The sequence below is a fragment of the Hippichthys cyanospilos genome, chromosome 3 (genome assembly GCF_059441005.1).
Source record: "Hippichthys cyanospilos isolate Australia breed blue-spotted pipefish chromosome 3, RoL_Hcya_1.0, whole genome shotgun sequence".
Classification (NCBI taxonomy): domain Eukaryota; kingdom Metazoa; phylum Chordata; class Actinopteri; order Syngnathiformes; family Syngnathidae; genus Hippichthys; species Hippichthys cyanospilos.
In genome coordinates this window covers 7,257,888-7,275,169 of record NC_142371.1, presented here as the reverse complement: position 1 = coordinate 7,275,169, position 17,282 = coordinate 7,257,888, and the positions used below count along the sequence as shown (strand labels likewise).

At 38.8% G+C, this 17,282-nt stretch overlaps 1 protein-coding gene across 6 annotated transcripts in view; it reads right to left on the bottom strand.

The window, feature by feature from the left end:
* Positions 1-17,282, bottom strand: part of adgrb1a (adhesion G protein-coupled receptor B1a) — a 123,791-nt gene that overhangs the window by 89,301 nt on the left and 17,208 nt on the right. For 5 of the 6 annotated variants that reach the window (XM_088410107.1, XM_088410105.1, XM_088410108.1 and 2 more), the window contains one exon: positions 5,740-6,613. In XM_088410107.1, the coding sequence (XP_088266233.1) occupies positions 5,740-6,421 (682 nt within the window). In that variant the 5' untranslated portion in view covers positions 6,422-6,613. Of the gene's footprint in view, positions 1-5,739; positions 6,614-17,282 lie in introns of those variants that run through there. The other variant, XM_088410110.1, reaches the window with a different exon arrangement.

Below are 17,282 nucleotides of genomic sequence, written 5' to 3'. Positions count from 1 at the left end.
GGACAAGTACAACAGAAATTAGATGGAGGTTATAACTGAAATAAGTCATATCACTCATTCACATGCAAGGTCAAAGATGCCAAGGAAGACTGGCAAAAACACGGCACAGAATCACCCTGAGCTGAGTAACATCAGCATGACCAAGGGACGAGCCAAACAGACGGATCAGAACAAAGTCAGATGGAGAGCAACCATCTCGCCAAAGTGAAGTGAGAGGTGGGCAGAGCTGATCATTTTTGGAAGTAAATAGACTTGGTGATGTTATTTATGTGGGCTCCAAAAGAGTGTATGCTGTCAAGGATGACTCGACCTGAGGGGATGGGGAAACTAAGAAGTTGTCAAACGTAATGCAGAAATTGTCGGTTTTGACTAGTGTGGACTGGGTACTCCGTTGATACGGATGTCTGTTTGACTTCAAATATTTTCTTTCAAGACATATAATGCTTTTGTTGTTTCCCTGTATTACAGCGCACCAAAAAAACTCAGTCAGTCAGTCAGACTGCACAAACTTCCGGACTGAGCTTCTGCTGCTCAAAGCTATTGCTACTTGAAGTTTAAATTGAAATAAGCAGTAATTTATCTCATCTGTAGCTAAATATATCAGGTTTAGAGTTTCTGTGTCTATCGTGTTCCTTTCAACATTCTGGCGCACTGCTGACTACTAGAGAATGTGAACTTGTGTTTAGTCTGCATGGGTGGTATGGAGGCAATACTCATTTAATGACGTACCAAATTGTAGACTCTGTCATTTTCTCTGATTGGGCAGGGCTGGTACTCAGAGTGTAGCAGTGAAAAGGAATAGTCAAAGATACATGAATGTAGAAAGAAAAAACACTGAGGGCGTTTTTGGTGAGTAAACAGCAGTGGTGGGCATGTCAAATTTTCGGTGCCCCGCCCCTTCCTTCCTCATCATTGGTTCACCATTTTAATAAGCCAAAAATTGATATAGTTGGTCTGTCGCTCCATCAGCCTATTGTGTGTGCATCGCTCACTGCCATCATCAACATCATTGCCCCCCCCGCCCCACCCCCCCAAAAAAACCCATTAAACCTCAATAAATATTAAAGATAATCAACCAAGAAGACAAATTTAAATTAACCATGAGCCACAGTGTCCAGTGTGTGTTTCCTCGGCACTAGACTGCAATATGCATTCATGTCCAAGAGGGAGCATACATATGAAATAAAAGGTATGCTCATTGTTTGCTGTGGGGACTGCAATTAGCAATCGAGTCCACAAGGGTGCATGCACACACTGCAGTGATTCAGGCATACGTATTTCTCTTGAAGACATTTTTTCAGAAATGGTTTTGTTTTGTGTTAATGAAACAAAATTCAAATGCGATGCATATCATCTCTCCCATACGCTCATAAAAAGCAAGGTTTTCATGAATCTAGTTTACTAGATAATGCATTTTTTTTCACTGTCTAACTTGGATTTCCTGAATACATCATTCAGATTGATCACTTTGCGATCTGCCAATTGGTTATTTAAATGCATGCATCCCACAATGCTTTGCTCAACTATGTGCAGGTGATTTATTCATTCAAATCATACTTGAAACACTTTTTGCATTTGGCCAGTACAATGAATAAGATTGTGTACAGTATGCATTTCAGTTCATGAAACGATAACTGCGAGATTCAGTGGAAACATAGAATCCCAGTCCCTGTCAACACTTTATGTTTTAAACCACATTATTATGATGGGTCTTTGTTCAAACAAAATCAGGTGGTCAGTGAACTAATTTTATACAAATACTGGCTTGAATACTTATTTTCCACTACAATCCCCAATGGATGTCTTTCATAAGTAAAGATGGGGAAGGATCACCACTTTGTGTGCAACTGTGGAAAAAAAATAGTCTGAAAAATAGTCTGAAGAACAATATTTCTCAAAGTTTAATTTTGAGGAATTGGCAGATTGGCTTATCCACAGTCCACAGTATCATCAAAAGATTCAGAAAATGTGGAGACTTTCTAAGTGAGCACCAACGCTGAAAACCAGCAATGAATGCCGGTGACTTTCGATCCCTCATGCGGCATTGCATTAAAAAGTGCTGTGTAAAGAATCACTGTGTAAATAAAATTACTGCTTTGAATCAGGAACACTTTAGGTTCACTTCATTTAACACAGTTCGTCGCACATCAACAAGTGTAAGTTTGGGTTGTTCATACAAAACGAAAGCCATACAGCAACAGCATCCAGAAACACCCACACCTTCTCTGTGCCTGAACTCATTTGAAAAGAACGAATGCAAAGTAGAAAAGTGTGCTATGGTCTAATAAGTCCCTATTTCAACTTGTTTTTGGAAATCATGGAGGTTGGATACTCTAGACAAAAGAGGAAAAAGGCCACCCTGTTTGTTACCAGAAGGCAAAAGGCAGCATCTGCGATGGTATGGGAATGTGTTAGTGCCATGGCAGCTTTCACCTCTGTGATGGCATCATCAGTACTGAAAGGTACATGAAGAAAAGCCTCTTCATGTCCTTTTCAGGCACGCCCTCGTTTATTTCAGCAAGATAATGCCAAACCACATTGGTAAGTGCTACAACAGTAGATTTGTAGGAAAAGAGTGCAGGTCCTAGACTGGCCTGCCTGCAGTCCAGACCTCGCATAGAGAATGTGTGGCACATTATGAAGCGCAAAATCCAGCAACAGAGACCTTGGACTGTTGTGTTTTTGATAAAATTGTACATCAAGCAGGAATCGGAAAGAATTACATCTACAATTCCCAAATCTATTAAGTGCTGCCAGAATGAAATGATGTTGTAACACATTAGTGAACAAGCCCCTGTCCAAATTCGTTGGAACGTGTTATAGGAATTAAATTCAGAACGTGTGAATATTTGCAAAAAAATCAATAAAGTTTATCAGTTTGAACATCAAATATCTTGTCTTTGTGTTGCGTCAGTGAATATATGTTGAATAATGTTTGCAAATCAGTTTGCTCAGTTTTTATTAACGTTTTAGACCATTTCCCAAATTGATTAGAATTGTTGTTATACATTAAGAAATTATAATAATATTATTATTATTATATGTTTACATATAGGTATTCTAAAACATTGTAATGTACTTTACGATCTCAAGAGCACACTTCACAAAGACCCACGAAATGAAATGGAGCTTGATTGTTGACATTAGTTCACATCCATTTATCTGCTACTGGTAGGTGTTTGAGTTGAGCCCCTGTGCAGAGTGAGTGAAGGAGGCTTGAGGCAAATCTATTAGCTCTTCTGTTGTTCAGACCACTGAGACCAAATAGGTCCAGCTGGATAGACCCTGATCCAAAACACATATATCTATCCTCATTAAGCCCTGTCCTCCCCTTACAACTTTCCCTCTGAACTTCTGTCAGCCTCTTCACTCTGTTTTATTTTCCTCTGCTGCTCCATCGCTAACATCTTGATATCTATTGTCTTTCCATTCATCATTCGCATCCATAAACATTTTTATTCCACCCTTTGCAAGCCCATTTCCACACTGAATCCATTACACCTTCCCCAGCCACTCTTTATCTTCTTCGAACAATTGAATCTAGCCAGACATCCATCCTGCCAGATACACACAGACAGTTTGCTTCACCATTCAAGTGCATCATATGGTTCCTGATCCCTTCTAAAGCCTCGGATTCCCCAGTCAGAGTGACATTTCCCAGTGGATGAAAAAAGGGGAGGAAGCTATTATGTGCTTATGTTGCTTTCCATGCATGGACCCGCAAAGGGTGAAATACCCCTCCATTTTGTATTCCGCCTACCCTGTGCATGGTTGCGGGAGCTGGTCGCTCTCTCTAAGGTTGCTGGCTTGCTGGTGCCTATACCAGCTGTCTACAGGACGTAGACACGGGAAACCCTTTACTGGTTGCCAGCCAATTGCAGGGCACACAAGGATAAACAACCATTCACGCACACAATCAAACCGAAGGACAATTCATAGTGCCCAATATTTCTACCATGCATGTCTTTTGGAATGTGGGAGGAAGCCGGAGCGCCGAACAGAACCCACACGGGCACACAGGGAGAACGCGTGCTCTTTCATATATATATATATATATATATATATATATATATATATATATATATATATATATATATATATATATATATATATATATATATATATATATATATATATATATATATATATATATATATATATATATATATATAGCATGTGAAAAGGATGTTTTTTTGTTTTGTTTTTTTTATTTTGTTCATGTTCAACTATTCTGAGAGATCTCTGCTGCATCATTTCTTATTGTAGCAGCCTGCTCAAAAAAAAACAATCATTTTGAAATTGGAAAATTTGAATTAGCATGTATTTCTTATTTTGAAATGGTTGCAAAAACTTATCATATGGTTGTTCTATTGGACTCAATCTCGTGAAATATCTCATCTTGTGGAATTTGTATCTCGTCCCATGCCTAATATATATACAGTGTGTATATATATATATATATATATATATATATATATATATATATATATATATATATATATATATATATATATATATATATATATATATATATATTCAGACTCACAATCACACATTTAAATGTCTTCAATGCATGCATTATGTAATGTGGAAGGACCCAGAGTACCCAGAAAACCCACACAGGCATGGGGTGAACCAGTACACACAGGAAGGCTGGAGCTGGGATCAAACCCAAGACAACTGGACTGTGAGGCGAACATCCTAACTAGTCTTCCACTATAATATAATATAATATAATATAATATAATATAATATAATATAATATAATATAATATAATATAATATAATATAATATAATATAATAAATACAATCTTGAATAGGTTTGTATAATTACTATTCTTCTGGGTAATACTACTACAAGTTTTATTTAGTCTCAATGTACAATGTTTTATTTCGTTAATATTTTGTTTGTTTGTTTGTTTCAATTATATTGTGCGTTGTTAGTTTTCATTAAGTGAAATAACCTTGTGGGAGACATTCATTGCACAGAAGGAGATAGCCAGCGCTCCATCTTCCCTGCTTGGTTGGTTTCACATGAATAGCTCAGTATCAGCCCACTATCAGCTCAGGACAGAAAATCTGGGAGGTGGTGATGGTTTCAAAAAAGAGGAGGGGAATCAGAAAAATATTTTTTTAAAAAAGAGAAATAAGGAGACGGAGTGCCAAGACTCAGCCTTCAGGCAATCTTGCTGACCGAGCCAGGATAAGGATGTCAGGCCACATCCCGTCTGGGAGAGGGAGGCAGGATCAAGTAGCCGACAATTACACTTCAATCCGCAGACCCTTATCCTATTCCGTTTTCTAGTTCTCCTTCTATTGTCCTCTCTTGTTTTGCTTACATCACCAGCTCTATTCCTCCTCCACCCTAAAACACTAAACTATTCAATATCAGCCTTTTATTCTCCTGTATGTCTACTAGTCTCCCAGAAGCTGATTGAGTGTCCCTCCTTGGACCGAATAGCCGCAAAACAGAGTGTTGACCTTGCAAGGTCACAGAGCTCTCATCTACCAGATGAAATCGTAAACCATGCATAAGGGATTTTTGGATCCTCCTCCTTCTCCTTCCCATACGTCCTCATTCCCCGAAGCTGCCCAAATCAATGTGATAAAATTACACACACACACTTTACAAATCACACTCATCCTTCCTGTTTGCTTGCTTGTGTGCTATAGCTTGCCTGTTGAGTTGTAATGACAAAAATTATAATAAAACATCAGAAAAATAAGGTTTTACTCACCATTCATTTTTGCCTTTTTTCCCATTTCTCTTACTCTGGGTGAACAGTTATCCAGGTAAACTCCATTGTAGTAACAGCTGTTGCCCTCACTGCGTTTTGGTGGTGGATGCCAGCACGAACATGGCATCTGCATGATGCCACATGGCCGGCTTGATGTGCTGGAGGCCAGGCAGTCCTCCAGCCACTGGCACAGCATCTGACAGGCTGCCATGCTGGGGTTACGTTTCCCAACAACCAGGTACTCAACTTTGAAATCGCCGCCGTCACTCGTTTTGGTTGCGCCGTTCCGATGAGGGCCCTTTCTCATGTGAACGAACTGCTTGCCAGCCTCGAGAAAAGCCATTGGGGCCGATGTGTCACATAGCCTCACAACTTCGTCAAAGCTATCAATTCCTAGATAGGTGTGTGTGGTCTCCAAGAAGGAGTCATACTGAAAGGTACGAAGCTGTAACGGCACACAGTCCTGGGTAGGTTTTATTATCTTCATGAAGATGGTGTAGTGCTGTGGGTCAGGATTCTGCAGGGTCCAGGAGCAAGGCACGGTGGGGAATACTGACGATGACAAGAAGAAGCCAAAAAATCGGCTCTGTACCAATGTCGAACAGGGGTTCGTCTCTGACCCCGAGGCGGATGTGTGGCACCAGTGCCCCATCAATAGCACAGCAACAAAATACTGCATCATCACTCAAAGTGGGCGGTTCGCTAAGCAATGTTCCACGTTGTTTTAGATGCACAGAATATTGCAGAATGGACTCTGATGTTTCAGGGATTGCAGAACGTTTAAAAAATTGAAAAAAATGTGACAATACTTTGCTCCCAGATATCCTTTAATTGGCAGATGGCTTCCGTTGTTGGCCCAGATTTTCCCAGCGACCTGTGAAATAATAGTAAATAAATAAATAAATAATGAAACATTGCCCAGTGGAAAAAAAGCATCATCCTCTTTACATACATCAGCAATGAGTAATGCTGTAAAATTTCTTGAAATTCTGTTATGTTTTTCATACATCCAACTAATTTATTTCAAAGGATTTGCAACCGCGCTTCATTGGAGGACTTTGAATTTTTTTTTAACATATAGTCAGTCATCTGTATTCTCCAGCATGTACTGGTAAAAGTATATAACCTTAAAGCCAGCAAAAATGTTATGTCGTTTTAATGAAATATTTAACTTAACACATTCTTCACATAAGACGGCGCCTAACCCATAATGGGGATCAGAGATGATACACGAAGCATTTACGCATGAAGCAGGTCCTAGTGTTTTACTTGCAATAAATCAACAATTTAACCTTTATCCATCTAGAGCACAGAAAGACTCCAGCGAATATTAAGCTGGATGTTGAAACAGCTCTACCCCGCCACCAAAAAATTATCTCACACTTCCTTTTGATGAGTAAAACCAGACAACCAGAGACAAAATCTGAATATGTAAAAGAGCAAATGATACCATCAATACAAACTGTTGCCCCACTTGAGATGAAACAGTATGACACTCATATCACCATAACGAACAAAATAATCTGATTATTGTTATTGTGACAGTGGTATTAAAAGAGCTGCACATTTAAAAAACAAGATAATGAAACTTATAGATGGAACAATGTTCTATTTACTAAAGAAAAGTATAAAATGAGTACATTTGTGCATTTTTAAAAACAGTGAGCTAACCCCCCCATTTTCTCTAACTTCACCGTGTAGAAAATACCGTTCTATTGAATATGGTGGTAACAATAATTAAAATTTGAAATGGTAGTACAAATGATTTGAATTGTTGAGTTCGTTGTAAAGCATTTTATGATGATTAACATTTCATCAAGTCAGTGCAGGCACAAATTAATAATTCATCTGAATTTCAGAAGGTCATTTAAGTGGTTTCTAAATGTGGCCAGGAGCAATGACACTCTAAAGGTTGACCTGAGAAAGATATTTACGTTTGTTTAGCTATAATGTAATTAATACGTACCAACCTATATACAGCACAAGTAACATCAATCAACAATGATAAGAAAAATACAAAAAATATATACATATATATTTCATTAAACCAAAGAAAGATGCAGTATAGGTCAATATATATGAAGTTGCAAAGACATGTTTGAAGTATAAGTGGAAGAAAACATTCCGCAGCCCTCCTGTACAATATGATTCTGCAACAGCAGTAGAAGGAGCAATTCCTTCCAGCCCATGGCTAGAACAGTAACCAATTAAAAGAACAAAGGTATTGCATTAGCCAGTAGCATAGACACAGCAATCTGCGTAAACATGCCAATCAAATATGCTCTGAGAGCAAATCAAACAATGGCCCAATCACCAAGATCCAACTGTCCCTTCAACAGACATGCACAGAATTAGAACAATGGACAAAGGAAGCACTGATAAGCAAATGATAATCACATAGAGACAAATCTTACTTCTTGCTAGTGAATGAAATGAGTTATTTTGAATTTAGAATTACTCCACTCAGTTAATTAAAAAGAATTTGGGCCGCGAATGGACTAGCGTTCATTGAAAAGGGACTCTCAAAGCTCACTCCTTCATTCTTGCCTGTTTCTTCTGTGTGGTGAGCCACTTCTTCCAGGCAAACTGAGTCATGTTTATTTTGGTTTGATATAATACCCATACATACATACATGGATTTCTTTCCCTTCCCAGTAGATTGCCTTGCTGTAGATTTGTGTTGCTTAATGGTTTCATGAGAAGCAAAGAGCTGCTGAATGTAATTTTCTTGCGATGGTCCACTTCAGTGGCTTTTGGCTGTGCCACTCTGTGAGCTGCAACCCCGAGTAACTTACAATAACAGATATTAACCACTAAAGCTCTAAGGTTATATATATATATATATATATATATATATATATATATATATATATATATATATATATATATATATATATATACCTTTTTTTCATGTTACAATGTGCAATCAAACCATGTGGAATAATGGAATTTTTTCGTCCCCTCTTTATGGAATTTATCCCATTTTATGATCAACAACTGTCATGACCTGTTGGGGTTGATTGTGTTATCCATGAGTCCCAAGATTGCTAGTGATGGTAAAGAGAGAAATAAGAATATGATTTAGAAAGCTTTCAAAGAAAGCTAAGCTAGCTTAGCCAAAGTTACCCTTACTAGGGAATATGGGCTCAACAAGCTTACTATACTATTTTGATACCAATTTTTAATATGTATACACAATGTTTATGTTTTTACCTAGGGTTTTACATGCATTAGCTAATTAACATAGGTTTGGATTGCCTGCCATATAGGGCAGGCCCTAGGTGAGGGACCAGACTAAGCATGGCTCATCAACCCCTTATGATAAGTAAAAATGTTGGATTGCGTTTTCCTTTGGCCAGGTACAGGTCTCTGTAGCCCCACTCTTGAGTCAGGCCTGGATACGGGGATCATTGGAGAGTGCCTGGTGGCCAGGCCAGCACCCATGGGATCTGGCCAGGCTCAGCTCAAAAGGATAAAGTGGCTCACCACCTGTGGGAGGGGCTATAGGAGTCGGATGCAATGTGAGCTGGGCAGGCACCTTGGCGCTCCGATCCCCAGCTGCAGAAGCTTGCTCTTGGGAGTTGGAATGCCACCTCTCTGGCTAGGGAGGAGCCTGAACTATTGTGTAAGGCAGAAAAGTTCCAACTAGATACTGTATGGTCTGACTTGTTTCCCCACACAGCTTGGGCTCTGGTACCAGTCCTCTTGAGAGGGGTTGCAGTCTCTTCCAATATGGAGTTTCCCGTGGTAAGAGGATCGGAGCAGGTATGGGCATAGTGATTGCCCCACGGTTCTGCGCCTGTACATTGGGGTTCACCCTGGTGGACGACAGGGTAGCCTCCCTCCGCCTTCAGGGGGGTGGACAGGTCCTGACCACACCAAACAACAGCTCAGAGTACCACCTTTTTTGGAATCTTTGGAGGGTGTGTTAGAGAGCACTCCTTCCAGGGACTCTACCGGGAGACTTCAATGCTCATGTGAGCAATGGTTGGTGCAGCGTCTATTGTAATGCAGACTCTATACCAGTCAGTTTTGGTAAAGCTCTATTTACCGGCGGATCAACGTTCCTGTCGCAAGCTGTGAGTTGTGACCGAAAGAAGAAGATCCTTGATACAGGTGGCAGAAATTAGTTTCCTCCGTAGGGTGACCGGGCTCTTTTTTAGTGATAAGTTGAGAAACTCCAAACTGGCAACCAGTTCAGGTGTTTCCCACCTACTGCCTAAAGACAGCTGTGATATGCTTCAATACACCCCCTGCCCTTGTGAGGATAGAGAGTTGAGCTAAATGGATGGATGGATGGATGGATGGATGGATGGATGGATGGATGGATGGATGGATGGATGGACGGATGGATGGTTCAACCCTGGAGAACCCACGGTGTCAGTTTGTAATGATATTCTAATGATATATAGCTTAAAGAAACAAATGCCAAAGAAAGTAAACCACGAGCCACATTCAGTTGAGTCCCTCACCACCCTGCACATTGGCTGCGTTAATGTTTTCTTGCTGCAAAAACCTGTTCGAGCTTATCCATCAAGAGAGTCCAATAACAACCAGGTTCTGGGCTCATCCACCCATAAGACCCAACCACTGATTGGCTATTTAGAGGAAATGGTGATGTCAGCACCTAGAAAGGAAAACCTACCTCATACCCTCCCTATACTTTGCTTTCCCATTAAGAAGGCATTTTGTGAGTATGAGGGTGTCTTCAAAATACATTCCTCCAGTATCTCACATCATCTCAAGTTGAGGTCAGCAATGCTCCTTGTGAGCCATACTCCTCCCTTAGAGTCCACCAAAGCCACAACGCACTTTTTCAATGTCATTTTCCAAAGTAGAGTTGTAAGATATGGACAAAAATATATCTCCCAACACATGTAATGTTAAATCCCTGTTCTGTAATATATCCAATAAAATATTTTTCCTTAAAATTACAGGAAATTTACAACAATTTATTGGGATCTTTTCTCAATTTATTTTTTCTGTGTATGATTTTATGTGTACAATGCAATAAAATGATTTAAAACAACATAAAATAAAACACAGCTATACAATTGGTGAATAAATACAAATATATAATATCTGGTAGTATAATCCCCTTTTAAGGAATGCAGTAAAGTGCAAATACAACTCTGTACTTCATGTGACATTCAAGTACGCCTAATGTTTATTCAGGAAGTGCTATCAAATATACGGTTTCAGAGGTAGAGTTCAGAAGGACTGATTGTGTTGTCTTTGAACATTAAGGGATACGATGCAAAGAAGTATGTCGATAAAAAAGGGGTAAAATATGTGGATGTTTACAGGTTACGCCACGGTAGCATGTTGTCTCTTTATTTGAGCTTTAATTGAAGTGAATAGAAAAAGATATAGCTACAGATACAGTTTTTCTCTCAGTAGACCCCTAAAGGAACCCTTAAAATAGATGGATTGCAAATAGAAATGATCCTTCTGTTAAATTTGGTGCAATACGTATTTTTTCAATGACTTTCAGAATTGATTCATGTATATGTGCACACTGCCCATAAACATAAAATGCCTACGATGTACGATTTTCTTGTACAATGGAGGTATTTCATCATATATATGATATATACAGGTACATTGCTAAATTAACGCACAGTGATGCTGTCTTTTGAAGATATTTTCCCAATGATTCCTGTTGTAAGAAGTGCTATTAAAACAACAGTACAGTTGTATGAAGTGGGCATAGACCCAGAAAAACACCCAGGAAGTATTATATCATTTGTGTGTTCCTCAGGCGGTAATTAATGATAAGTTACCATCACAATGTTGAATAGAAATGATCAAAATCGCTCAAAATAATCCAGAGTGAGAGCCCACGGTTGCTACCGCAGCGGGTCATTTAATTCATACGATCGAGACTGCCACAAGTTATTAATGGTGGTTGCCACATTGCAGGCAGCACAGTTTGCTTCACAGTCAGGGCTGGAATCTCACTCGAATATTTGTCTGTGAGTGCATGTTTTTCCTATGTGTGTTTTTTTGTATGGGCACTAGTGTTTCCTCTCACATCTAAATCCATGCATGTTACCTAATTGAAGACTTGAAAGTGAGTGTGCATGGTGTTTGTTTATATGCACACTGTAATTAACTGATGACCGGTTTAGGGAGTTTCTAATTATCTGTGACATTTAGTGGGGCACACAGTATAGAAAAGGGGTAGTAGATGCCACCTTCCACAAGTGTAGTACTTTTAATAGAATTAACTCTACCCTTTCTTATATAAACAATAAACCCAAACACTTGTTCTTACCAAAGGAGTCCTTGTCATTTTCCCAATAATAGCTTGTGTTAATGGCTCCACATTCACATTTCAGACTGGCCTCTTTTTAAACGTGTCTTTCGTGGCTCAGATAGTTTTTCAATTCGAGTCCAAGCAAAACATATAATGTCATGCATGTCACTATCATTAAAAAGTTTAAAAGCTTCCTCTGCATCCGGATGGAATGCTTTACCGTTATGAATGTCAAAGCCTTTTTGCTATGCAGCGTGAAATCACAAATCGTCACCTCACATGAATACACATCCACTTGCATCGGAACACTGTTTTTTTATTTGAGGAGCGTGAGTCAATGACTTCATGTAAGGTACTGTTTACAGTTTTGAGGGGCATTTTTATTAACCACTGTGCCAAGACAGTAGTGAGATATAGAGTGGGCTTCTTTGGGAAGTTATCCAATTTCCTTTGTTTTGTTTTTTTTGTTTTTTTTTTAAAACAATGTGCCGTTTAATAATGCAATTGTAATAAATACTCTTCGCAAATAGGCGGCAGCACAGTGAGACAAGATCTTAAGGGGTGACATGACTGGCGAAACTGACTGACATTGGTCTTTCTAATCACTTGTTGCTGCAACAATCCATCCATCCTCTGTAGCCTCCTCACTAGGGTCGCAGGCTTGCTGGTGCTGTAAATCAAAGGTCCCCAAAATCTGGTCCGCGGCCAGGTTCCAGTCCATAGAGCAACAGATACTGGGGCCATACCCGAAATATTGAATTTGTCATGGCCTGTATGAGTTGGCTAGTGTTTGTGTTGTTTTGCCTCCCTCTTCAGGCGTTTTTGAGTAATTTATCTAATATTAGTTCATTCTAAGCTGTATTACTGATTTGATCACAAGATACATCTGACTCACGGGACAGTGACGACGTCACCTCAACAACACACTATTTATTAGTTTCATGTTTAAAGCAGCTTGACAACTCTCGGTGTTCTCGTAATTTTCACTTGCTGTTTGTGCCCGCAAAAGCATCGCTCATGAGTTGTGTTTTGATTTTCTTTAATGCAAAATGTGTATTTATTGGTACATTTCAGGTTGTTTAAACATTCAGTTTATTTGTGTGTATCATCAATAATGGTGTTATAATCGTACTATATATTTTGTATCGTTTCAGTTTTACAAAATATAATCTTCAGCGATTGAAAACAGCTCAAATTTACAGCCTATTGATTTCTATTGAACATTGTTCACTATCTCTCGATTTGTGTTCTGACAAATACTCAGGACAGAATAGAACTACAGTGGACCCCCGTTTTACAACGCCCCTCACTTCGGTTATTTTCATGTTGCGACGTGGAATACTGAGTTTTTTCATCCCCTGTTTATGACATTTTCCCAGTTATGCGAACAAAACCACTGTCAAGACAATAGGGGCCTGGCTGTATTTGTGTTGTTTCGTCTCCATCTGCAGGCGTTTTTAGGTAATTGCACTTATTTTCAGTTGCCCTCTCTGCAACGCATCACTACAATTCTGCTATTGGTCAGCGTCTCCTCACGGAGATGGTGGTCTCCTATTGGTCGGCCTCACCTGTTTCAAAATGGCGGAACGATAAAGCTTTGTTCTATTGTGAGTTGTTACAAAACCATATTTATAGTGCATTTTACTGCTTAATTCAAAGTTGAAAGGGTTAGCCATGGGTCCCAAGATTGCTAGTGATGTTAAAGACAGATGTAAGAAAATGATTTATATGGAAACGATGCTGGAGATAACCCTTACTAGGGAATACGGCAAAGGTAAATAAATCCTTTCTATATATTTTATTTATGAGGTTTTCTGATTGTATACATGTATATTCTATATACGTAGGACTTACTATACTATTTTGGTACCATTTTTTAATATGTATGTATAATCTTGATCTTTTTACCTGGGGTTGTAAACGCATTAGCTTTTTAACATTTTTGTCTCAGTTTTGGCTTGCCCGTCCTATGACGAATTCGCCTTAAAATCCCAACCACGGAACAGATTAATGTTGTAAGACGGGCTCCCACTGTATTTTTGTTTTCTGTATTATCAGAGTATTAAAGTTATATTATTTTGAATAACCTTTTATTTTGAAAACTGGACGGATTTTCTTTGTTTCGTTTCGGTCATTTGAGCAACAAAATCACACACACTCAAACACACACACCTCCTCTTTTCTTGCAATAAAAAACAAGTGATCGGACAGAATCCTTTAACACATGCAATGATATTATAAAATCATAGACAGCAGACTAATGAGTCCGGTCCTATTCATATTTTTTAATGTTCACAAATCATCTTGCGAGCCGTACAATTGACACACCATACAATGTGATTGGTTGCTCTTTCTACCACTAGGTATCAGTAGTGCCTACAATATGGAATTAAATGCTGGTATTAATGAAAGAAAATTGAATTCAGATAGACTGTGGGGCAAAAGGATAAATGTAAAGAAAACTGTTGCATTTGCTCTCTGTTGTAAATCAGCTAACAACATCATAATGAAGCCTGAATAGATTCAGAAAGAAAAACAGAGGAAGGGAGAGACCTCCCTCATGCTCTCTCTCTCTCTCTCTCTCTCTCTCTCTCTCTCTCTCTCACTCTCTCTCTCTCTCTCTCTCTCTCTCTCTCTCTCTTTCTCTCTTTTTTTTTTAAGAACTACAGTACTTTTACTTCTTTTGCACTCCTGTGGTGTGACTGACTTGTCAAAGTTCCGCCCCCTAGTGTCATCACTTCTGTTGTTTGGTGTCAACTTGTAATATAGTTTGACGTTGCAGCTGTTTTTGTCTTGGTGCGTATTTTTGGTTTTGGGGGTATTTTATTTTTAAGTGTTGTGTTGATGTTGTTTTAGTGATTGCATCCCCTTGTTTGCAGCTGTTTTAATCTTGGCTTGAGCATATTTTGTTGTTTTGTTGTAGTTTGCTGTAGTTTGCTTCCATTTTTTAGTGCATCGTTTTTGCTGGAATAATTTGTGTCCATTTTCCTCATTCCTGTGTTCTGCCGGTTGCAGTGTGTTTTCCTCTGTCGGCCACCATATTGAACAGATAAAAGACGGAATTACATATTTCAAGTAAAACTCAATAATCCATGCAGTGATTATGCAGATGTAATTGTAGTTACATTCACAAGGATGCAGTGGTTGTAACTTTGGATTACAAGAGTTCCACAAACAGGATGTTTTGAATTTATACTAATGGGCTCAAGACCGTGACAAAACTGACTCATTTTGCCTTGACTATGGCTGCAGTAATAGCCGTGTTCATCCCACAGTTAGAAAAGGAAGAGCAAGATTAGAGCTTTGATGCATGTGCCTGTGGGCATGCTTGGGTGTTATCTCTCCTCCCTTATACCATAACTCTCTGTAGGGATGTTACTGATGGCAACGATGGTCCTTTTTTCCACCACGCTGCCATAAGTCTCAGTATAATAGCTGCTTTGTTCTAGCCGTAATCACATTAATATGAAAGGCAATTGCTCTGGATACTGAAATCAAATCAAGTTAGATCATATTTTGATTAAATGAGTTAATTGGAAAAGCTATGTGTCTGCACTGTTGGAACATGATTAAAAGGTGGGATGAAACTTACCACCTTAAATTATAATTGCAACATACAAAAGTACTAAGTATTATTTTCACTGTTATTTTTGAACATGTAAATATGGTGGCATTTGCTGAACTGATGATTGATTTCATGTTTATTCATTTATTAAAAAAAAAAAAAAACACTTTACCAGTGATGTAGATGCTGCTTTTTTTCTTGTATTCCACACTACAGTATTCTATTTTTATAACTGTATACAACATAGTTTACTAGAAATGCTTTACATGGTTTGCAAGATATGCTTTGCAGAAATGCAGATCATTCACCCAATTCCAACTGATACCGGGCATCTGTTATAATTCAAATTTTGATTGCACTTGATTTACATATTTTGTGTATTTATTTGAATATATTTAACATCTTGTGTTTCAGGCCAACATAATTCTTGCTTAGGGTGGCTCGGTAAAAGAGTGGATAGCACGCCCGCCTTGTAGTTCAGAGTCCCGAGTTCAATCCCAGCTGGCTTCGGCCTTCCTGTGTGAAGTTGGCATGTTCTCCCCGAGCATGCGTGGGTTCTCTCCGGGTACTCCTCCACACTCCAAAAACAAGTAAGAAAGGTTTGTTGGACCCTGTAAATTGTCCTTAGGTGTGATTGTGTGCGTGAATGGTCCTTCGTCCCTGTGTGCCCTGCAATTTGCTGGCAACCTGTTCAGGGTGTTCCCCACCTACCGCCGGAAAACAGCTGGGACCACCAAGCCAGTGACCCTGGTGAGACTAAGCAGCTATAGAAAATGGATGGATAGCTTTTGCTCTTTTGTGCTGCTAAAGGTTTGAATTATACAACAGTATATCTTCACGAACTGGTCCTCAGTAAAAGTACAACATTTACACAGCCTTCCCAAAGTCCTAAAGTTGAAAGTTGACGTACTATGGAAAACTTTACAGTAATTTTTTTTTTTTTTATATATATAGGGTCTGAAGAGTGAATTACAATTTTCACATGCCGAAATGGGCGTAAACCTGATAGAGCATGCATCGAGATGCAAAACTGATTAATTTGGCAAAACAGGGAAAATTAAGCAGTTGCAATGTGATTTATCTATAAAAAGACATATTTCAGTGACATAAACATGTATCTTCAATAACCACATAGATAAGTCTCTCAGGTTTGCTGTCCTTTGTTTTCAAAAGCAAAAGGGGAAGAAACTATGTATTAAGTCGTGTTGGACATTTACTTTAGCCGCTTAGCCTCACTAGGCTTGCTGATGCTTATCCCAGCTGTCTATGGGCAATGGGTGGGGGGCACCATGAACTGGTTGCCAGCTAATTGCAGGGAACTACAAAACTATTTGTAAAAAAAGAAAAGAAAAAAAAAAAAAACAATGTCAGCAAAAACGGTTACCAAAACTGTAAACATCTGTCTAGTCAATTCATAGATTTCTTAAATACTGGTCTTTGTACTATGAGAAAAAATCATAAATATGAAGTAAAAAAATTAACAAATCCTGTGTTCACGAGATCAGGTAAAGCAGTAAAACTAGAAGCTTAAGAGAGGGTTCAAATGATTTGGCCATGTTGTAGATATGAAGAGAAATTGACTGGGGGGATTCCTAAAGGGAGAGTTTTTAAGATCTCCCGGAGGTAAAAAGAGTGTCAGAAGAAATGATGATGCTGAGCCCTGGAATTGACAGCTTTATGTTTAAAGTTATTAATGGTTGTGCCCCACAGGTAAGATGT